The 23,173-nt window shown below is 48.9% G+C and overlaps 1 protein-coding gene across 1 annotated transcript; it reads right to left on the minus strand.

Annotated features, from left to right (window-relative positions):
* Window positions 1-839: 839 nt before the first annotated feature.
* Window positions 840-22,756, minus strand: MTURN (maturin, neural progenitor differentiation regulator homolog). Its single transcript, XM_090287059.1, has 3 exons — window positions 22,389-22,756; window positions 13,360-13,482; window positions 840-1,900 (listed from the first exon to the last, which is right to left on the minus strand). The coding sequence occupies exons 1-3, from the start codon at window positions 22,548-22,550 to the stop codon at window positions 1,790-1,792; spliced, it is 396 nt and encodes a 131-aa protein (XP_090143185.1). The 5' UTR covers window positions 22,551-22,756; the 3' UTR covers window positions 840-1,789.
* Window positions 22,757-23,173: the final 417 nt, after the last annotated feature.

Consider the following 23,173-nt stretch of genomic DNA (forward strand, 5'->3'; position numbering starts at 1 on the left):
GCCAATCGTGTTAAAACTAAGGTGACCACACCTGAGCAAGAGGTACAGCTTCCCAAACCACCTGTGCACAGATCTGGAGCCAATCAGAACGCAGGTGAAGGAGCAAAGCCCTGCACACTCGAATCCCACACTGGATGAAACATCACAGCTGGTTTTGTTAATAGGCTCCCTGGAAGGACATTCATTTTACTTGAAATTAACCTTGACTATGTTTTCCCAAGACAAGAAAAAAACGTGGCTACTGATGCACAGATGGAAACCACTATGTTATTCTACCCCGTGACCTCAAACGGCAGTGCAGGTTTGGTCACGAGCAGCCACAAGCCTCCCGGCATCCATCAGACAAAAAACGCTGAGATCAGCAGGTTTACACCCACGTGCTTGCAGGAGAGACAAGACTCCCAGAAGCTCTGTGGCGGCTGCTTCCCCCCACCTTTTTTTTTTTTTTTAATTAAAACTTTGACAACCTAACAGGAATGCACATTACAAACATCCTCACGCCAGATGCTAGGTTCAGTGAAATGCTGTAAGAGAAGCATTCGGCACCCCGTGTTGTTAGAACCAGAGATGCGGAAGGATCCAACAAAATGACTATTTTAAATAAGCCCATGTGAGCATGACAAAGGATACCCCCAAGAGGTGGGATAAATGATGACTGTCCTTGTATCTGTGAGTTGTCTGAGTATTTTGATCATTAAAACTTCCCCTCTGAACCACACTAACCTGCGATGAGAAGATTCCCACTTTCATATCGCTTTAAAAACTCCCTGCAATTAGGTTCCTCGAAGCACGTGATTACAATTTTTAAATAGATTATACAGTGGAATCCTTTTCTTGACTTTTTTTTTTTAAAGAATAAAAGACAGATTAAGAAAAAAGGATTCCATCGTATTTTTAAAAAATGTTATCCTGGTTTATTTGCCCATTAAATGTATGGCTTCAAAGTTGTAGTGGCCCTTGGATTCTGGACATTTTCATGATTTAACAAGTTGCCATCTCATGATAAAGAGAGAAGGTGAATGTTTCATTTCATATGTGGGACGGCTTATAAACATGTCAAAGGAAACGGTAACTGCTGTCACCCCATTTATATTCTCCACTGTTAACACTTGAAAAGTGGCTTTGGAACTAGCATGTTCTAAAATAACTGACCATGCAGGTGTGTTTATACAACCACGAACCCGCTGCCGCGTATGCAGGTAACTCAGTGATGGCAGCACCCTTAAGGCTTCTCTGCCTCCCTCACCCTCTCCATCCAAAGCTAAGGGATTAGTCTCTTCTGCCCTAATACCTGCACTTGCGCAGTGTAATGACTAGGTATTACAACTCATGCTTTAGAAGCAAAACCTTTCACCTACGACACTGAACAAGGTACATAAAAAGTGCAGACTGCGTTTCTTCTCTGCCATGCTTTTCCTTGATCGAGTCACCTGTGAGGACTCAGAACACATCCTGAATACATTCAGAGTTCTCTACATTCAAGTCAGCAAAAGTCAGTTCTCCAACATAAACTCAAGAGAGAATGGTTGGCCACAATACGGCCTCTAAATTCGAAATGGCCAAGGCTATCGAGACAACGCCATAGAAACCCACTGAAACGGGCGTAAAATGCGGGTCACTTCCAAGCACAGCTCATCCCAGACATGTTGTGGTCATTATAAAGGTATTTCATCTTAACTGAGAAGCTGGGAGTCAGATGTCCTGTTTCGAAGAGCTAACCCAGGAGTATGTGACCCCCACCTCGGGTACTATGGGGCTCACTCCTCGTCAGATGGGAGCCCTCGCAGGTTTACTGCTGACTGACCCCCATTTGGGGGTGGTCTGCCTCTGGTTCCTCCTCCTCCACGTCTGCACTGTACTCTTCAAATGCATCGTCATCTGCATCCGGAAGCCCCAGTAACTGCAGGGGAGAGAAGAGGAGCAGTTGTGAGCACCAGTGGGCCCCAGGCAGGAAGACCGCCAAAGGCATCGAACCCAAATTACAGGACTTAGCATAGCAGCTACAGATTGGTCACAGGGGTCAACTACCCTACAATTATGTGTATAGACTTATAAAATGGAACTATCAATCCTTCAATGGCTCGGTACCCAAAGGGCTCCGTATTACTGGGGAGCCTGGAGATTCTCTACTTTTAAGCATTAAAACATGATACCATCCACCACCTACACACTAAGATATGATATCTCTGTGCACACATGCTTCTCTGGGATGTTAGCAATAGTACAATGAACAGTGCTGAGTGTCTCATCAGATGTCAAAAGTCTCTTCCCCTTATTTTCTCCCCTAAAAACATGTTGCTATTATTTATAACACACATACAGAAATGTGGAAATTACTAAAATGTTCAGCAAAGCAGTTAAATAAATTATGGTGTGCCTGCAAGATAGTCTCTTATATAGCTACTTAAAATAGTATTTTAAATAACCTAATTATATAAAAACATACTCATAAGTATAAAAAAACATGATAAAATTGTTTTCATTATGATACAGATTTCTTTAAATTTATACACAAGTACATAGAAAAAAAGACTTCAGTGAAATACATACAAATTTTAAGAGTAACTTTTTACAGACAGTGTGATTACGGATAAATTTTTTTTCTTTTTCCTCTTTCGTATTTTCCAAATGCTCTCTAATTATCACCAGGGGAATCCACAATAATACAGAGTAAACATTTTCTTAAAGCCCTGGCTAGTCTTTGGTTGGAAACTGAGTGCCATTTGCTCGCCTGGATCAATAGGAACAAAAAACTATGGTGTCGGCAGGAAGCCATGACCGTGAGCACTCCTGAGCCTCGTCCAGGATCATGGGCATCCATCCCCTTGATCCGCAATGAGATTAACATGTGCATGTGGCCAAAGGACTTTCTCACACGGTGATCCCTTCCTTCATTGATCACTTTGAGACAACTTCACTAAATGGCCTATGACTTAAACTAACTGTATTAAGACACTAACAAGAGGTCGACCACTCTGTTTCCTTAGCATTGCCTCCCAGTGCCCTGCCACCTCCACCTCTCCCTCCCCCTCCATCTTTCCGCTCCTTCCCAATTGTTTAATGAGAAAAGGATAAGCAGAGTCCCAATCAAAATAATGCCTTGACTCTGAAGTTCTCACTTTTTCTGCAGGTCTCACAGAGCCCTATGAACATGCTCAGGGCAAAATCGTCCGCCAGGCACTACTGGCCATTTGATGCGTGTGCCCTGCCTGCCAGGGCAGGCACGGCCACCCGCAGACACGTGCTTTCTCCGCTGAGCTCCAAGGATGGCAGCCATCTCAAGGGGCGCTGTGGACCTGCCGCGCTGGGGCAGGAGCACAGTTTGTAACCATCTCTGTGCTTGGGAGGGGGGAGAAGCTCCTGACTCCTACCGCTGGCTCCCTTCCGTGTCTTAGCGAATGGAATAAAAGATAAAATTTGCCTCTGAAGAGAGAGAAGAGACGGTTGGTTACAATAAATGCTGGTGACTCATACGCCAGTGTCCTGTTTTTATTTGAAAAGGGAAATAAGTCAGACAGAGAAAGTTAAAAGCCATATGATTTCACTCATATGTGGGATGGAAAACTGAAAGCAACAAACGAACAAAGAGGACAAACAAACAAACAAAAACCCAGACACAGACAACAAACAGTATGGCGGTCACCAGAGGGAAGGGGTGGGGTGGGGACTGTAGGGTAGGGGGTCAGACACATGGTGATGGGAGATGATGGGACGTTGGGTGGTGGGCACACAGTGCAACATGCAGGTCATATATTATAGAAACGTACACTTGGAGCCTCTTTAATCTTATTGATGAATGTCACTCCAATAAACTTAATAAGAAGAAATAAAATAAAGAAAATAAAATAGTAAAAATTAACCACGACCCAAAAAAGAAAAGCTGCTCAATGTTGCACAGAAGGCGAAAGGGTCAAAGCAGCAGTATTATTTGAATACCTAATATAAATGCTGTTGCCCAAGAACCCCAGAATCAGCTAAATGCCAAAAGATGTATTAATTCAACAATAAATGTAGCTCCTCGTTGCACTGAAGAGGTCCTTCATTAAAAGAGGAAGGGCCAGTGGGTTCCCTCCCACTTAATGGATCTGACTGGGAGTGGCTGCCAGGAGCCTTGGGCTCAGCAGGAGTCTGAGGCTCAGTGGGAAAGATCATGCTCCATTGGCAGCGGCTGTCAAGGGTAAAGAGGGCACAGATGAGGCGGGCATCTTAGCAATCTTGCCCTAAAGAGACTAGCCATTCTTTATTCGTTTTCATTTTATTCATGAGAACTTAGCAGTTCTCATGGACCCAAACCATAGGCATGCCTCGGCACCCTCCCTCTCCTTAGCGTAGGGTGGGTGGCTTGCCGAAGAGGTTCCAGCTGAGGATGACACCATCAGCGCCCCCCTTCCCCCTCTCCTCTCCCTAGCTCCCTGCCTTACCTTTGGTGTGCATTCAAAGCCCATAATTCTAGATCTAGAGCATCGGCCACACGGAGGCCCTTCCTTCTGGTGGGAAACATTCACCTGCTACTTGGAGAGCTGCTCACCCCCTGCCCTTCTAGGAGCAAGAAGGAAGAGAAGCAGTTCTCAGTGGCCTCCTGGCCTTGGACGACACCTTACAACAGGGTGTGCGGAAGGCAGGGCTTTTGTTGGGGTCCTCCAAGGTCCTACCTTAGCGGAAGCTCACTCCCTGCCCTTCTCAGTCAAGTGGGGACCATGACACGTGCTCTACCTCCAGAGAAACTGTGGAGAGCAAGTGAGCACCTGACTGTGGCCGTAGTCTGCAAGCTGTGGCACCTTCTGTGAGTTACCTAGTGATGTCATAGGACCTTGCTTCTCATTTGGAAGCACAGCCAGTTCAGTCACTCAGGGGAGTTGCTCCTGCCTGGTCGGTCGCTTCACTGTTCATTATACAGCGGGGAGTGAGGTGCGAAGCAAGGAACGCAGTTCCCTCAGCTCCATCAGCCTCCTCATTTGACTGTCAGGCTTATACTAGCATTCCTCTGAACCCATCAATTTTGTCATATTTCAGATTTACTAATAATAGGCAATACCGGTTAACTATCTCCTAGGCACTATCTTAAGCAGCTTTACATATATTAATTCCTTCGGTTCTCATAAGAACCCTATGGAGGAGGTACTATTATTATTCCCCTTTTACTCCTAGGATCTAGAGAGGTTGAGTGTAACCTGCCCAGAATTACCGAGGTAAGTCAGAGGCAGGATTCAAACTCAGGCCCCTGAACTGCAGACTTCATACATCTAACCACAGGCTAGGCAGGACATGTCCTTCCAGCTGTCACTGCTGCTCCTATAGCTGGAGGCATCTGTGGTCTCCAATGGGCAACACACCTTTCTAAAAACCCCATGCACAATGTTAACATCTACACTTACGAGTAATGCATGATTTAGAAGCTTTACAGAGAACAGAAAAAGCATCAGAACTAGAATCTGCCTGGGATTCCAAATGCCATCACACAGACATATAATTGTCTAGCATTCCCGCCCCGACTCCATTCCCATCCATGGCGACTAAGTCTAAATTTAACTTCTGGGCCCAAATTTTGAACAGTCAAGAAACATATCAGAGACAAGAGTGCAAACAGACTGGGGAGGATTCTGGAGTCCTTGCTTTCACTGCATCCATAGGTTCTTATAAGGAAAAGGAGGCAGGCCAAGAAATCCTGTCTGGTACATTTAAATTACTGCCGATGGTTATAATCATTAATTCATATTTCAGTAAATTTCTTTTCAATTGACTAGAAAAAATGTTTATGCTCACTCTGGACAAGTATTGGCATTTCCGGGTCTCATGGTTCACCAAGCTTTCTTTGAACAACCTACGATCACATAAGAACTCTGGGGGGCCGTCCATCCAAATAGGATTGTCCTGAAAAGGGAGTAAGATGCCAACCCTTGAGAATCAAAGTCCTATAGACCCCAGGTTACCTGTAGGACTAACCTTCAGCTCTTTTGGAAAGTGGTGTAAACTAGCTGAAGCCACATTCAGCTGGCAGTTAGCATCTGTTGTCTCCAAAGGTGACAGTTACTCAGCATAGTGGGCTAGTGTCCTTATAAAAGGGGAGGGGGTGTCTGCCTCGGAGAGCACAGGCAACCAGCAAGGGCTTCGGCACTTCCAGCCAGCACCCTGTGGTTTCAGAGGTCCCTGGGAGCTCCTTTGAGGGTTCGTGGAAGCAGCAATCCTCCCGCTTCACTGTGTGTGCTTCACCCAGGGATCTACTGAAAATGTGGATTCCGATTCGGCAGGTCTCAGGTGGGACTTGAGCTTCTACTTTTCTAACAAACCCTCAGGGGCTGGCGCACTGCTGGTCCTGGAATCACATGCTGAGTATCGGGATGCTAAAGCATTTGTGGTATAAAGCATTACTATTTATCTTAGTGATCCATAATGCTGGTGATACCCAGAGACCCATGACAGGTTCCTGGCCAGGCTGTCTCCTTGATACCAGGAAAATAAGAGGCAGGTGGCAAGATGACAGATGGGTAAGAGTGGTAGGTACTCTTACTTTTAGGGGCCACTGTTCTTTCTAAAAAGGACAAGGACTTGAATGTTTATAATGTGAGCAAAAAGCAAAAGCCATAATTGAACTTAAATTGTCAACTCAATGTCTTTTACTAAAACCCACACATGCGCATCATCTTTTCTTATCAGACTTTCTGACCTGTGAGCAGCATCCCATGAATTCTTCCTCTCCCTCCTGGGTCTTGATCAGACTCAGAGAGGAAGCAAGAACTGGACTTTTTCTGGGTCACGAGGAGCTCTCCTGTGGGCTTCCATCCCTGGCTCTCCAGCTGAGAGGGGCAAACTAAAAGCATTAATCCTGCTCCTGCCAGTAAACTAGAATTAGGGGGATTTTCCTGGCAGACGAGTCTCGGCTTCTTGAGAGGACAACACGTGGAGTCACACAGCGCCCCTAGGGACCAGAGTCAACGAGAGGGAGAAAACACAGGGAACCATGGGCTCTAACTCCAGGTAGCGCCAGCAGAGTAACAGCAACCAGAAGAGCACACACAACTGTCATGACAACAGGTGCTTCGTGACCCTCACATCCATAGCGCGAATAAGAGGAGGAAGAGTTAATACTCCAGGAAAACAAAATAAAGCTTTGAGAAAATGCGGAAGGGCAAAGACAAAATTTGGTTTTGCAGCCAATGCGAATGGTAAGCCCTCTCTTCTTTTATGAACTGGTTTTGACCAGAACGAAGTCTGTCGGTCATCATTCAATTAAAGATAAGAAAACATGAAGAAAACTGAGTGGCATGATCACCATTATTTAGAACCATAACCACTATTTATTATCTAGCTCAACCATGTGATGACCAGCAACTGTCAACTGAGGGCCATTTAAACAAGAAAAACATAGGACTCCAGAGATTGTCCAATTCACATTTATCAAGGCTACTGATGGGCGTCTCTGAAGCCACTCATTACTGGTCTCACGACACAGATAAACCCGCCTGCTCATGGACGGCAATGATAGCCTGCTTGGCACTGTAACTTGGATACATATACAATTTGGGTAAGACGTCCCAGCAGAAAGGGAACAAAACCAGGTACAAACAGGAATTCCTGGGGTGGGGCATATGTGGTCACCCAGACTCATGGATCCCCCTGTAAGCCTTTTCCTAGCAGTCCCTTATGTTCTTAGTCTGATTTGAAGCTCCCTGTGAATCCAGAAAGAAACCACTCTGATGCCCATTTTAAAGATGGGAACACTGAGGTTGAGCAACCTTCTAGAGGTCACATGGTCTGGGAGCCAGACATGCTAGGTGAGGGCAGAGCCACCTTCCCCCACTGGGGACCTCTGTAAGGAGTCTGAGCCAAGGGGCCCAGGTGTGCCTTTCTGGTCTTTCTTCTTGGCCAGCCCTCCTGCCCCTCTGAGCACGCGCAGACCCTGCCATTTCTTCCAGTCCCCACTCCTCACGGGCCACCGCCGGCACTGTGTACCTCTGGGAGCGCGCCCACATCTGCCCCTCCTAGCCCCTGACACAGTGTAGACAACACAGCTTTTTAAAAAACACAACATAGTTTCTGATTGCAAAAGTTTTCTGTGACATCATAGAAAATTTAGAAAATACAGAAAAGAAGAAAATAAACATCACTGAGACCCTGTCACCCAGGGGCTCTTGGGGACAGGAGTGTCCATCTGGTCTCCTTGCAGCACGAGCATCTAACACGGTGAGTTGTATGGATTAGCTACTGAAGGATGGTTATGATTTTGCCCAAACCAATGCTGGTAAACTTCTGACTATAATACCCCAACAATACCTCTTCACATCCTTCACGTTAGCCAGGCGCCTCTGTTAGGCATGTGCTGAAAGCACTTAGCAAATTGTTTTTCCTCTCCACCAAGAATCTAAGAGTCCTATAAAACATTTCACTAAGTCCTGCTCACTTCTCAACAGTATTTTACCTAGTGTCCCCAACTACACCAGCATTTTTTCTGTGTTTATCATGTGTAACATGCTGTATTAAGTACCCCACAAGACTGTGTCACTTAATCATCACAGCAACCCTAAGATAACTATTGTCATTGTACCTAATTTTACAAATGAAGAAACTGAGAAACAGAGACGTTAAGTAATTTGGCTAAGGTCACACAGCCATCACGTGGCAGAGTTGGGATTTGAATTGTTGTCCCAGAGGTTGAGTTCCTTATCAATGAACTATCCTGATTCCACATACCTGGCAAAAGAGACCACAAACAACACCCTGAAGTTCACACTCATTAACATCCTCTCAGGAAATAGCTCCCCAAAGAACCAGCAGAGTGGAGTACGCAGAGCAGGGAATGAACCCTTGGCATGTTCTGCACAGTAAGTATCCGGCAGAGCATCTGGCCCAAAATAAACACTCTGGCCTGTAACAGGGAGTCTCTGTGTATGTTTCTGAGGCTGTCTCTCCTACCACAAAGTCAATTCCTGAGGGCACGAGCAGGGCACTGTGTCCTGCCCCGCAGTCACCTAAAGCAATGCTGTGGCAAATGCAGGTGACCAATACATTGGATTGAAAATGCGATGAAGAAGTAGAGGAAAACGAGTAAGATGGGAAAAAAATAACATTTTTCTTTCCTTTCAAATCCAGTAATGGATTTCTCGGATGGGGGGTAGCTTTGACAGTGATGCTGAGTATTTCAGGGCAGGGAAGGCAAATGAGAGAGAGGGGAGAAAGCACAGTCTACAAAGTGCTAAAGTGGCCTGCTCAGCATTGCAGGGGGCCGGGGCATGCAGAGGCTCAGCATTATCCGAAGCCCAGTCAAACGGGGGAGTGGGGATGGGGTGAGGTGGGGGGAGGGGGAGGGGATTGGGGCTCAGCATCGAGGAAGGAGGCCCGGGCATGCAGGAGCGCAGGGGCATCAGCAAACTTAATTGCCTCTGCTTGACTGATGCCCCAAAAGGCAGCAGCAGGCTGTCAACAGATGGGTCCTTATCTTCCTGGAGAGACTGTACAGGGCAGGGGCCCGCGATGGGCTGGCCAAGGGAAAAAGGATTCAAAGCCACGAATGAGGCTGTTCTGAAATGAAGGCCAAAAACTTTTCCTGACTATAAACAAAAAGCTGCCACCCGAATGTATCAGGTTACCAGGAATTTTCAGGGAAACATGTGTGGAAGCTCACCTGCTTGATGACCTTATAGGTCTGGGGGATGTGTTACTTCAGCAAATACCTGCACCTACAACATGGCAAGACCCCTCCCTGTGTCTTACTTCTAAACGCTCCCTTACAGAAAGCGAGCAGGTGAGTGGCGGTAGCGGAAAGATACACATTCATCAGTGGAGACCGAGAGGGTGAATGAAAGTCTCCGGGCTGGTTTCCAGCGGTCCTCCACCTAGTCTGTAACACTCCCTCCCATCCTACCTGGGGCACATCCTGGCAGGCAGAGACCCAGGGCCCGTCTGCGCTTCACGGCCACTAACCCTGAGAAGGTAAAACGTCTAACCCAGAGGGCGCCCAGCATGCAAAACTTTCCCCACCAGAGGGGGGCGCTGTACTAGGTCAAGGCCTCCTCACCCTGGGAGCACCATCCCTGCCCTTGACCTAAGGCTCTGCTTTAGAAAGGAACCCTAGAAGCCCAACATGAATCAAATCTGTGTCTCCATGACATGCAGCAGCTTGAAGTGAAAGCAAATACTCAACCAATCGAATTGTTTTCAGTTATGCATCCAAATTTTGGGGAACTGCAAACCCCCCCCCCCCGACCCCCATTTACATGTAGCTGACTGGTTGCCAAAATACAGCCAGAGATTTGGTAAAGAAGAACAGCAAATGGAGTTATGACGGGAGCTCACCTTCCCCAGTTAAGCTAATTCTGCGGCTATTCTGCTGCCTCCAGACATGTCACCCACATGGAGAGCCAGGCGGCCAGTGAGTGAATGGGACCCCTGCAAAGAAACCATCTGCAAAGGATATATCATCTGCTAATAGATATTTTCTTCGGGTTAATCAATATTTTTTTAAATGTGCCTACCTAGATAATCTCTACTTGGATGCCTCATAGGCATTTCGAACACTGGCAGGTCCCAAACAAAAATCCTGAGGTTGTCACCCCCCACGGTTCCCGCCACAGCCTCCCCATCTCAGTAAATGACAGTAGCTTTCCTTCACTGCCCAGGCAGGGAACTGGAATCATCCTGGTCTTCTCTCTTCTTACCACAGCTGCTTCTGACCCACCTACTTTGAAGGTGTCTCCAGATGGTGAACACTTCATTCTCCCTTCACTGTGACCGTCCTGGTCCAAACCCTCTCCCGCCTGGATGACAGATGGCCTCCTTGCCAGTTTCCCTGCTCCACCTGCTTCCATGATCCTGCACCCCACCCCTTACAGCCTGTTCTCAACTCCTCAGGGGGAGCCTTTCAAAATGAAAAGTCAATCCCTCTTGTGCTCAAACGCCTCCAGAGGCTCCCATCACTCCGGAGCAAAAGCCCAAGTCCTTCTGTGACTACAAGCCCCTAACATCACTCCAGTCCATCTCTCGCTCCACTCTGCCATGCCCTGCACCTGGCCACACCAGCCTCTCCTTGTTCCTTGAGCATGGGTGTCTCTCCCCTGTGGCCTTGGCCTTCATATCTGCTGTTCTCTCCACCTGGAAAGCTCTCCCCCTAGGTCTTCTCGTGGCTCATGTCTTCCCTCAAGTTTAACTCAAGCGCTACCCTCTAGTGAAGACTTCGCACTCCCCTAAGCAGAATGTAAGTATCTCTGACACTCCTTACCCTTGTCCCCAGACTTGTATTTTTCCTCCCTGGCACTGATGGCTGACACATTCTATGTTGTCCTTAGTTCTCTTTTCTTCCTGCCACTAGGAAGTACGCTCCACGAGGGCTAAGATTTTCATCTGTTTGATCCACGTGTCAGCAAGAGCGCAGTAAGCAGTGCAAGTGCCCGGCAGGTGCTTAGCAAATACATATTGAATATGAAAGTAAATAGAGCGGTACTTTGAGGTCAAATGGTCTATTTTAAATGAGCCAAAGAGGCTTAGGAAATTTTTAAACATTTAAAATAAATCGGTTGGACGAATGATACAAATCAGGCAGAGAGATAAGAGTCTTGTCATAGTGGGTTAAATGATTGGGACCAACTCTTCCACAGAGAACTCAAAAGCTGGAGTAAATATTAAAAGAAAAAAAAAGCCTTCTTACATATGCTACAGCATTAGAATCTAGAGGGGTAGGCCTAACAGAAAAAGCTGCTTTTGTCCTGAGGGTATTTGCTGCCCGAGGAGAAACAGCCAGAAACCTTATTGCATTGCTGGCCTACTCTGAGAGCTGGGGGAACCAAAGTCAAACCCAAGGTCTTTCAAAGGAGCAAACAGTGACAAACCGTCCCCATTGTAAGCTGGGACCTCAAAGGCCTATTAGACCTTGGCTATGGTCTGAATGCCTGGGTCTCCCAAAATCCTATGTTGAAAGTCTAACCCTTGAGGTGATGGTGTCAGGAGGTGGGGCCTTGAGGAGGAGAGGAGGTGGTGAAATCACTCACAAATGGGACTGGTACCCATGTAAAACAGGCCCCAGGGATACCCTTTGCCTTCCGCCACATGAGGTTACAGATGGCTGTCTGTCTAGGAAGCAAACCCTCACCAGCCACCAAATCTCCTGGCAACCTGATCTTGGACTTCCCAGCCTCCAGACTGCAAGAAATAAATTTCTGTTGTTTCTAAGCCGCCCCAGTCTGTGCTATCTTGTTGAGCAGCCTGAATGGAGGGGCAGGCAAGGGCGGCTAAGACAGCTCTCAGGACAAGGACAAACTGGAAGAAAGCAGACCTGCGACCTGGCTTCTCGTGACCTGCAGAGTTCCCCAAACCACGAGTTTTACATGGTCTGAGGGTGTTCTCCGACTCACAGTGCCCCCAAACCCTGGCAGAAGGAAATAAAAGTCCTCTCTGAAGGAAGGCACCCTCCTCTCAGGCCTCAATTGATTCCTGCATATAAATTGACAAATACATACAGTCAGCAACACACAGAGATAATCCGACACAGAGAAACACAACCGCAGGAGCGAGAACCAGTCGAAACAACTGGCAACAAACCGACGGACAAACCTTGAAAGACAGGAATCGCAGACACAGGGAATTGTGCAGCCATGTGTACTCGGCTCAGAGAAATAAAAGACAAGCTTGAAAATTTCAGCTGAGGAGTGGATACTGTTTTAAAAGATTTGAAAAAAGAAATGAATAGCAGTTCTGCAGCAAACGTCCTTGTACCTGCGGAGTACAGTGGGCACGGAACTGAACTTGGGGGACGTGCCCTGACACTGACTTTACCTTCCAATAATGATAATGGGACCCAGGGACTTTTCTAAATGGTGAGTATTCATTTCATGTGTTTTTCAGCTAGCAGGAAGACAAACAGTCAGCTAGCCACAAACATACAGATTCCTAAATCCTAAGGGGGTGGAGGGAAGCAAGCTCTCTATATAGTGAGTTTATTAAAAAGGAGAGAAGAGAACCAGCATCCAATGTCCTCCCGCTCCTTACCCAAAGACACGGAGATCCCTTCTGTACCAAGCCTACAGAGCCCTTCCAAGCAGTTTGGTTTCAGGTCTACTGGGTGAGGACAGGAGGAATACTCAGTTGCCTCAAGAAGGCTCTATGTGCTTCCCACTCTAGCAAGAGATTCTTAACTCAAGTGATGCTAGAAATAACCACCATCCCGGCACCAAACAGCTGTGTCACATCCTGTTCCCCCCTCCGTCCCGCCCTCGGCCACCCTCCACTAGCTGCTATCTTTAAGCCACCAAGCCGACGAGAGAAAAACAATTAGTCATCCCAGGCTTTGCCCACTGTCCCCACCATCCATGTTATTCCAAGCACAGTCACGGCAGAAACCAAGAGGGCTCTGGGAGCCAAGCAGGCACCTACAGGTCTGAACGACTTGAAGACTTTTTCCAAGACCTCCTGGAGCGTCTTCTTGCCGCAGGAAGAGATGTAGTCCTGTGCTAGCTGCAAGAAAGGCAGGCAGTCCTCGCTCTCGCTCCACACGTGCTAGGCGCCCGCAGGCAGGTCGGGAAAGGAGAAAACAAAGACACAGTCATTACACTCAGTGGGAAAGACAGGAAGCCAATGCGATTTTTTTTAATGACATGAATTTGTAAGAGGGCCTCCGTTCCACAGTAAGATTTGTATGTTCCTTCTTGATGTGTCTACTCTGAAGGGGATCAGAAAGTGTACACCCTATAGAAAAAAACCCTGTGCTTTTCGTCCCTAGTTCACCTGTTCAATTTGCCATTGGATCTGCTTATAGGTTGTAAAAAAGGGCAGTGGGGTCCATATTCCCTCACCCATAATTCCCATTGCCCCCCTTCCAGTGCGGGCGAACGGTGGTTTTAAAACAGGAGCGAGGAGACACCAGGAGCCTGCAGGATCCTTAACTTCGTCTGTGGCATAGTTTGCAACCACTACCTCAGAATAAGACCTCTTTACCCAGATTAGCCTGGGAGTGGGGGTGATGGTCAATTTACTTCAAAATGAAATGAACTTAGGAGAACACCCATAAAAGTCATTACTACGTCACTGGGGAATGCGGGGCAAAGGCTTCTGAAAGTTCACCTTCCCTTAAAATGCTTTAAAGGGGGATCCCACCCAGGCAGCACTTCATGATGTTAACATGCACCAAGATGAGATTGGCTCTAGGTTTTTATTTTTTCTTGAGGCTAGACAAGTTTTTCCTTTCCTTTTTCTTTTCCGCGTGAGGATATCCATTTTAGCACATCTGTGAGACTAGACAAGTCTCTCCTGTAAATGTTCCAGGATTTGGAGTAAGCCCAAGAAACAGGCTTGAGAGATCTGCTTGCAGAAGGGACAGGCATTGGGCTTCCAGGATGACATCGGGGTATCCACATCCATCAGATACCCCAAATCACTGATTAGAGGGGACCAATCAATGACAGCTCAACACTAGTTTTTAAAAAGTGTAGGAGTATGGGACAGAGGGGGACACTGGCAGAGGAGAGGACGAAGCAGGGACTGGGCAGCCGGAGACGACCCTTATTTGGAGAAACGGTCCATGTCACATGCATACTTCTTCCTTCCATTAATTCCAATGATTAGGAAGTCACCCCAGGAAGTTACGTGCCCATCGCTCAGTAACCCATGTCACTGTCTTTCTTCTCCCTGTAGCATTTCCAAGAACTAGGTCTACAGACTTAAAATACTGCTCAGATCGAAGAGACCAACGAGGTGCTAATGTGCCACCGTTCTGGCCACTCATCTGCGTTTCTGAGATGCAGAGGTCCATTTCCCACACACGCGCGCCCACCGCTCTGCCCCAGTAGACTTCCAGAGCAGTTCCTGCCTCCCTCCACCTAACTAACAAACGTAACTCAGAGTCTCTCACTTCGGAGAATAGCTCAAACACAGTTCCCTATTAATTTGAGACCCTTCGGGTTGCTGGGCCACAGTGTCTTCCATTGTATAAAAGTAGAATCATACAAAATGCTTTTGTGTCCATTATTGAACTTGATTCTTAATCAGCAGGGGTTCAGCCAGAACAATTAAGTCCCCCTTTAATGTAAGTTCTGCTCAGCACCCACGTTTATATTCAAGTTGTAAAAAGTGTATTTCAAATTCTTATCCAAGTTAAAGATGGGATTATCACCTAGCACCACACAATAGGAAGCCCTTAAGCCTGTCTTCCCTGCACTTGAAGATTAGAGAAAAAGTAGTAAGTTTAAGAAGTGTCCCGCGCAGGGCCTGGCTGGCACGCAGCGGCTGTTCAATACGTGGCAAACCCAAGGACTCTCGTAGCCTTTTGAGTCTGCAGGAGAGTGGGGTGGGTGGGACTGGCCTTTGCACCTGCCACATGGCTAAGGTTACATGCTGACCAAACTGGACACTCAACAGGACTTCGCAGAGAACTCTATCCAAGGCAACTTGGGTTATAGTGCATTCAGAAGTAGGTGTGTCCATGGAAACCTTGTATACCTGTTTGTCTTTTCTTAAGCGCATCTGGATTTTACAAAGCAAACTAAGGAGAATGTATCACTCAGACACTACCGGAATGACAAGGTAGCCACCTCTGCTTGGAAATCAGACAGTATCTTTGGTGAAGTCTTATTAGTGCATCTCTAACCTCCGCAGGAGAGGGTTCATGCCACAATTTTCATTGCTTCACTTTTGCAGTTGTTGATTTATGAATATATCTTGGAGAAAGAAGATGTAACACCCACTAAAGGATTTTCCGTCCGGTCTGCTTAAGCTTCCCTCGTTTGGCTAACTCACTCTGGGTTCTCTGTCATGCTGGTTTTGTGCATTTAAAAAAAACTGTTGTTACTGAATCCTTGCCCTTTGTAAACAGGCCTGGACATTTGCTTGAATGAGACATAGATCTGCTTCCAGGGATTCGTGCAAAGACAGAAGGCAGTCAGTGCCCGGAGACGGTGCCCACAGATAAAACAGAGCTCTTGAGAACTAACAGGCAAGGTGCTGGGGCCAGATGGTTACCTCTTAGGACAAGTGGAGGGACCCATAGCAACACCATGGGAGAGCAGAAAGGGTGTCAGGAGGATGGGCTGATGCTGCTGAAGACAGGATCTCAGGTCCAGTCTTGTAGAGAGAAAACTGGGTGACCAAAGACCCGGATTCCTGACCACAGGGCCTGGCCAACATGACTTCACCTTGGAAGATATTTTAAGCATGTGAATCAAACTCCCACTTTGGCCATGAAAAAACTATAATGAGGTCAGAGAACTCGCGGCTTTGAGCAGTGGTACAGAAGTTCCCTGGCAAATATAAATATAGGTACAGAATGTCTCAGCTTTCCAACAGGGTTCCTACAGCTAAGGCAGATCACAGACCGCACGTGCGGTCACAGGGGAAACGCCAAGCAAAGTCTTCGTGAAGGAGAGGAAAGCAGTGCATCTCCAGCTTTCGTCTGCAACAGTCACCTGGAGGTTTATTAAAACACAGTTGCTGGGTCCCACCCGGGACTGTCTGATGGGGGCAGGACTGAGATTTTGCATTTCCAACAGGTTCCCAGGCCATGCTCAGGCCACCGGTTCTGGGACCACACACACCTTGGGAACCAGAAGCAGAGCAGAACTTTAACTCCAGATGGGGGTGGGGTGGGGGTGGGTAGGAGCGTTACATTGAAAAATCTGAGGGCCATTACTGAGTAACAAACACTAAGTCCAAATCTCAGGACAGCAGTGAAGTGACTGTCACCCCCCACCTCCAACCTCCCCTGAGCAGCCTACTCTTTCCTATGGATACCCCATAGGAGTTGAAAGTCCCTGGTGAGAACCTGGATTTTAGAAAAAACTGGCCACCTAGGCCACATAGGCCCTTCTTTCTATTAATAAGTTGGGCCGCAGTTTATTGTCAAAGTTTGCCTAGCTTAAGACAACACACCACTGTCATCTGCAACCAGGAACATCAGCACCTTTCTGTTTCCTATAGTGAAGATGGCAATATCCAGTTTATCAAAAATGGCATGAGATCATCAAGGTCATTCAAGCCTACAAATAGCTTTTTGAGCACAGAGGGCCCTGACACAGGCCTCACTCACTGTAGTCTAGCCTTGAGACTTTTCTGCCAACATCAGTGCCAAGGGGCCCATTGTGAGTGAGTATGGCTTAATCCCAAAGGGACTGCTTGCCCATAGAAGAGATGGCATAAGGTGAAAGCCACAAGCCATCTCAGGCTGCCCAACGTATTTCTGCACTGGGCGGGAAGAGCTATGACCTGTTCTTGTGTTGGCCACTGATCTGTTTTACCAAGGAGGTTACTGAGGCTCAGAGAGGTTAGGCAACTTGTCTTTGGTCACACAGGGAGTAAGGGGCAAAGCCAGGGCATCACCAGGTGCACATGCCTCCAACCTGAACCTTAGCTCCTTCATTTGTAAGACACAGAAAATAATAATACTCACAGGGTAGTTATAAAGATCATAGGAGACACCTGTAGACTGACTCTCATTAGCAGGGGTCTGTCTATTTGAACTAATATTAGCATAACTTTAGCCTCCTTGGGATTAACTATACCATGAATAGATGAAGGACATCATTTTTCTTTCTTTCCTGAAACAGTCTCTCTGTATAAATAATGCATCCTTCGTGGAAAGCCTTCTGGTCTACCACTACTGCCCGCTGAACCCTCACAATAATAAGGTAATGTAGATATGATGATCTCTATCTGACAGATGAGGAAACTGAGGGTAGAGTTTAAATTAGACAAGGAAGTGCTTTCTCTCCACTATACCACCACACCAACACAATGCAATCTCATTGAAACAAGTCATATTTTCTTCTCCAAAATCAAAAAGTTGTTACTTGGTCCCATATGTAAGAAGAGAGACATGCCTAGAATGAAAACGGGGAAAAAATATAGCCATAGCCATAAGCACTCATATAAAGTTAAATCACGGAGTTTTTTTTAAAGCCTTTTCTTCTTTAATACTATGACAATGGCTATCTTTGTTTTTGTATTGAGAAATGATTAAACTACACAAAATTTTAGATCCAAACAAGTTTTGATGGGCTGGCAGAGAAAGGAGGGCAGCAGGGGAGTCCTTCCCTTGTCAGTCGTTGGGGCCCCAGCCCAGGCCCAGGTCCAGGGAGAGCAGGCAATGTGTTTGGTTAGAGAGCCTCTTCCTCCTGGGCTGGGGCAGGAGAAGGCGGCGAAGCTGCCATGCCCAGGAGCGTGGGCGCACCTACACACATGCCCCTCTGTGCAGCTGGTATATTGGCGGCTGCCAACACCCTGTTTCTCAAACCTGGCAGAGCCCTCAGGACCTTCCGAGTTGGCAGGAGAGGGGGGATCACTGTGATCCCTTGAACTCCCAGCAGGCAGTACACTGGCAGTTCCATTTTATCCCGGGACCTGACCTGCCTGGGACAGCTGCGGGGAGAGGCCTGAATCAGGGCAGCGGTCTGCGAAGGGACAGTGTGGACTGTGTGGCCTGGGAAGTGAGAAGGGGAGAGAGTGCACAAGGGACTCAGGACCTGCCAAAGGGGAGGGGAAATCAAAGGAAGTCCTTGTTCCTCGGCCTGTGGAGCTCCTCGCGTGATCCTACCTGGGGGACATTCTGTATGGTAGAAAGAACAGGACTCTGGGCTTGAGTTCAAGTCCTGGCTCTGTCACTTCCTAGTGGTGTCGTCCTGGGCGGGTCCCTTAAAGTCACTGAGCTTCAGTTTCCTCACCTATAAAATGGGGATAAAAATACCTCTTGCACAGAGTTTTTGTGAGGCTCAAGAAGTAGCTGCCATTGAACCCAGAGTCTGAACTGGGCCCCCAGGTGTCACTCCTGTGCTGCTGTTTTCAGTGTAGGGCTATGGTTCAGGCTGCTCTACCACTGAAAATCTGTAGGGCAGTTAGTAGACCTCCCTGTGCTCATCATCTGTACACTGGAGATAATTACAGAGTGCCTTGTGAGATTCCCGAAGTGAAAGGAGTTCATGTATGCCAAGGGCTTAGAGCTCTGTCTGATACCCAGCAAACTGCACGTAAGTGGTAGTTACTGCTGCTCTTTGACGCTGTCATTCTTGAATGAACACCTGTCTTCTATACTAGACTCATTCATTCATTCATTCTTACAAACACGGATTGAGCGCCTATCATGTGTCCAACACTGTTCCCAGTGCTGGGATACAGTGATGACTGCGACAGACAAGGTCACTGCTCTCATAAAGCCTCGAAGTCTAGTGGGTGAGACAGAAAATAAGCTACTAGTACTTAAAGAAGACTACTAAGTACCAGTGAGTGCTCCGATAAGACTAAAAGAGGGTGAGGTGTGGGAGTGTGCAGTCTGAAGTTTTCTCCCAGGGCGGAACAGCATAAAGGAGCTACCCACGTAAAAGATGTGGGTGAAGAATGTTCTAGGCAGAGGGACCAGCAAGTGCAAAGGCCCTGCCTGAGCTTGGCATGTCTGAAGACCAGAAAGGCCAGTGTGGCAGGAACATAACAAGCAAGTGGGGCAGGGGGGGCGGGGGGGTTGGTGGATGAATGGTCCAAGATGAGGTCAGAAAGGAGACAAGAGACAGATCCCATGTGGGCTTGAAGTCAGGGCGGGGGCTTAGGTTTCATGGTAAAAGTAGTGAGAAGTCAGGTTAGGTGAGGTGGGGACATGACCTGGATTATATCTGAAATAGATCCAGAGACCCTGCAAGAGAGTCACTGATATCATCACACCCATTTTAGGCATTGTTCCAAATAAGTTGGCTAGCAAGGTTCTCATGTTATATCCCCATCTTACAGATGTGGAAATCACAGGATAGAGATTCAATAACTTTCACCAAGACATGCAGTGAGACGTGGTGGGCTGCGGTGCAAACCCAAGTAGCCTGATCCCACAGCCTGCGCGCTCCTAACTACTAAGCAACATCGTCTTAGATGGGGAGAATGGCCCCAGAAGGAGGAGGGCAGAGACTCCAAATCAGCCCTTGATAAAAGCTTGTTGAATAAATAATGTGAAAACACTTTGAGAAATGAAATGTACATATTCTTATTAAGAAATCCTTCAGATTATAGCAAGGCCAATCATCTCCAGTTCCTTTCCATGCTTAACAGAATTTCCTGGGCAAGGGAAAAGAACAGAGGTAGGACTTTCACTTCATGCCTGAGTTCCGTGAGCGAGAGGTCAACAGCAGCTCAACACGCCTGGCCTGGGGCAGCGTGGAGCAGACATCTGGGCTGAGAAGACGCCAGTGGTTGGCGTCCTGTCCGTTATGGTCTCTAGAAACTGTGAGAAAGTGCCAGTCTACCCAAGGAATTACTTTTCCCATCTTCTTTCTTCCTTATCCTATTTCATTTCATTGTCAGTGACTGCATTGTTCAAACATTTTATGCATACAGGTGGGAAAACATTTAAAATATGGGTGATCTTGAAAAGGCCCGACAGACATACTGAATGGCACCATATACATATTCAAGTCAAGAGAAGAGTCTTACATTTTCTCCACCCACTTAATCTCCTTGGAGTAGTTGTGGGGTCTCTCTCCTGCAGTTCCAGCAGGAAGGCTGTGTGGAACTCTCCCCATAAGAACCTCAGCCTCCAGAGATTCTTGCCCTAGGTCATTCGGTAAGGAGGGGAAGAGGCCACGTGCAGACTAAGGAAGCCTAGGGCCGCACCAGACCCCCCACCGAACCCTGCCATGGCAGGTAGGTGGGTCCTGGTACCTTCTCCATTCTATCCCCCGGCTTTCTCACATTTTTTCAATGGAGTGAATCCATTTTTAATGACCTCTCCCTCCTCTGAATAACAAACAACACTTACTTAGTTACTCTAACTACAGTTAATAGTGTTCTTCCATACATTTATAGCTTAATTGCTCTTCGAAGTACCTGAGATGGAGATGTTCTGATCTACCTCATTTTACAGGTGAGAACATAGAAGGCTCTTTAAAATGAGACAAGTTCTAAACTCAGGGAACCCCAGATCCAACCTCTGATCCAAATCTTTGGGGCCTTTGCAGTGAGTGGAGACTGTTAGGTGTTTTATCTATCCCACCGCTGGGGCGCTGATATTACAGCCATTTTGGGGGATGTGTTAAGTGAGCTGGGTGACGGCAACTGAGCAGAATGACACGGCCAGAACTCAAGTCTGGCTGTCACCTAAGGACACCCCCTCTTTCAGGTGGTGGGTTCTTCCCCTCCGCGGTGGGGGATGGAGGTGGTGAGAGGGGTGTGCTTTATTGCTGGGACTGCCTCTCTGGGACCAAGCGAGGCGATCTCGCATTCTCTAACTCCTTTGAAAACTTCCCATCGGTGGTAGGGGCTTGCTTCGGCGCGGACCATGGCCCAGGCTGTGTCACCCCACCTGAGGCACCAGGGCCAGGCAGCCTCTCGGCGACACCCCATCTCTGTCCGCAGGGACAGCAGCAGCGCCAGCTTCAGGCTCAAACCAGTGACCACACGGTAACCCGAGCCCAAAGCCGCCTCCATCTTACATTTGGGGGACCATTATTTTTCCCTGTCCTTACAAACACTTCACGGAACGCCATCCTGGCCCAGTCTTCCCACCTTCCACCCCAACTCCTTGCTCTCCACATCCCACTCCTGAACTGCCAGCAGCAAGATCCCAAGTGGGAGCCCGATGCAAAGTCAAAGATTTGGTCACAGCGGTTCCAGGTCCCCGTCCCTCCGAGCACCGGGCAGGAGCAGGGTTGGACAATTCCCTCTTATCGGGAAAATCCAAAGGGCTTCGGGGGGCCGTGGGCAGCGCCCCAGCCGGACAGAACCCGCTCAGAAGCTCGTAGAAGAGCAATGCAAACACAGAAGATAGGCGTGCCCAAGTGTGTGCGCGTGTGTGCGAGCGCGCGCGCCTGTGCACGCGCACACGCACGCGCGAGTGCGTTTTTAAGATCCGGGTGTAATTCCGCAAAGAAGGTCCAGGAGATGGGGCTTTGCTAGTGTGGGGAGAGGCTTTGTGTCCAAGCTCGCAGTGTAGGAAATAACCTGGGGCGGGGGGCGGGGCGCCCCAGGCAGAGACAACTGGAGGACTTGTGTCTGCGCATCGGGAGGGGAACGGGATTCGTCACATGGACGGGACGCCTGGGTGTAGGAAGCTCCGGACTCCGGATCCTGCTGGAGGGTCCGTGCGTCCCGAGTTGTATGGTGCGAAGCGGGACACCCTAGAGAGGCTCCAAGCCAAGCACCGCACGGGCCTCGGGGTCGCGTCCCCGAAACAGTCCGCCCCAGCCCCGCTCACCGGATCGTAAAGGCGCCCCTGTCTGCCACCCACCGGCCCCACCCGGAGCTCTGACACTGCCTTGCCGGGCCCGGGGGCGTCCCCCGCGGAGCGCGGGGCACCAGGGTGTGCCGCGGGGACCCGTTAGCCACCCCCCCTCCCCCGCCACCTCGCGCCCACAGCCTCCCGAACGGGCGAGAGCTCGGGCGCAGGGAAGCGCCCGCGCGGCCACACTCCCCGCGCTGCTGCGGTCCCTCCCACAAGCACTCACAAAATTGTCCCCGCAGCCGTTGTCCGGACACAGCACGTAGAAGGAGACACCAGGGTCGGCGTAGAAATCCATCCTGCGCTCGGTCTCCTCGGTGGCAATGAGCTCGAAGGGCGTGTTGGAGCACCATTTCTCCGCAACGTCAGCTAGCTGCTGGAAATCCATCCTGGCCCGCCGCGCCCGCCGCTCCCTCGGCCCCCTCTCCGCCGCCCGCCTCCCGCTCCCTCCGCCTCCTGCCCTCCCCTCCTCCGGCGCCCTCCTCCCGGGCGGGCAGCGCGCAGCTCCGCGGGCTCTCGGGCTGACGGCTGCGCGGGATCCCTCAGGTCCCGGGGCTCCTCCCGGCGGGCTCTGTTTACATGCTGTGTGTAACGGGGTGGGCGGTGGCCAGGGACCGCGCTGTGCAGTACCCGGCTCCTCCTCGGCCCGCCTCCCCGCCTCCCCGCCCGCCCCCTTTCGGGCAGCCGGGGATGCTGGCGTTGGCTGCAGCGGGGCGGGAGGGGCCAGGCGCTCCGCGGACTCCGCCGCCCCCCAAAACCCAAAACTTTTTTTTCTTTTTTTTTAAATAAAGGAACGGGGAGCATCCCGGGGCCTTCGCGTGACCGGGGCCACCCCGGACCGTGACGTCCTGGGCCCCAGCCAATCACTGGATTCCGAGACCTGCGCCCTGGCTTGCGAGCCGGGTGATGTCACAGCACCAGCCCAGCATCCGTGGCTTTCCCGGTTGCAGTGAAGCAGAGACAGCTGGTAGTCCTCGTTAGCGTTTATCTGGAGTTGGGAGGCTAGCAAAG

Source organism: Furipterus horrens, unplaced genomic scaffold, assembly GCF_987537825.1.
Source record: "Furipterus horrens unplaced genomic scaffold, mFurHor1.1.pri manual_scaffold_9, whole genome shotgun sequence".
NCBI lineage: Eukaryota > Metazoa > Chordata > Mammalia > Chiroptera > Furipteridae > Furipterus > Furipterus horrens.

Bases quoted from the DNA above. Each gene is read 5' to 3' on its own strand.
- MTURN (XM_090287059.1), bottom strand. From the start codon at position 22,550: ATGGATTTCCAGCAGCTAGCTGACGTTGCGGAGAAATGGTGCTCCAAC. The intron at 13,483-22,388 runs GTGAGTGCTTGT...GCGGGCGCCTAG, and splicing joins ACGGCTGCGGGGACAATTTT to CACGTGTGGAGCGAGAGCGA. The intron at 1,901-13,359 runs GTAGGTGCCTGC...TCTCCCCTGCAG, and splicing joins TCTTCAAGTCGTTCAGACCT to TTACTGGGGCTTCCGGATGC.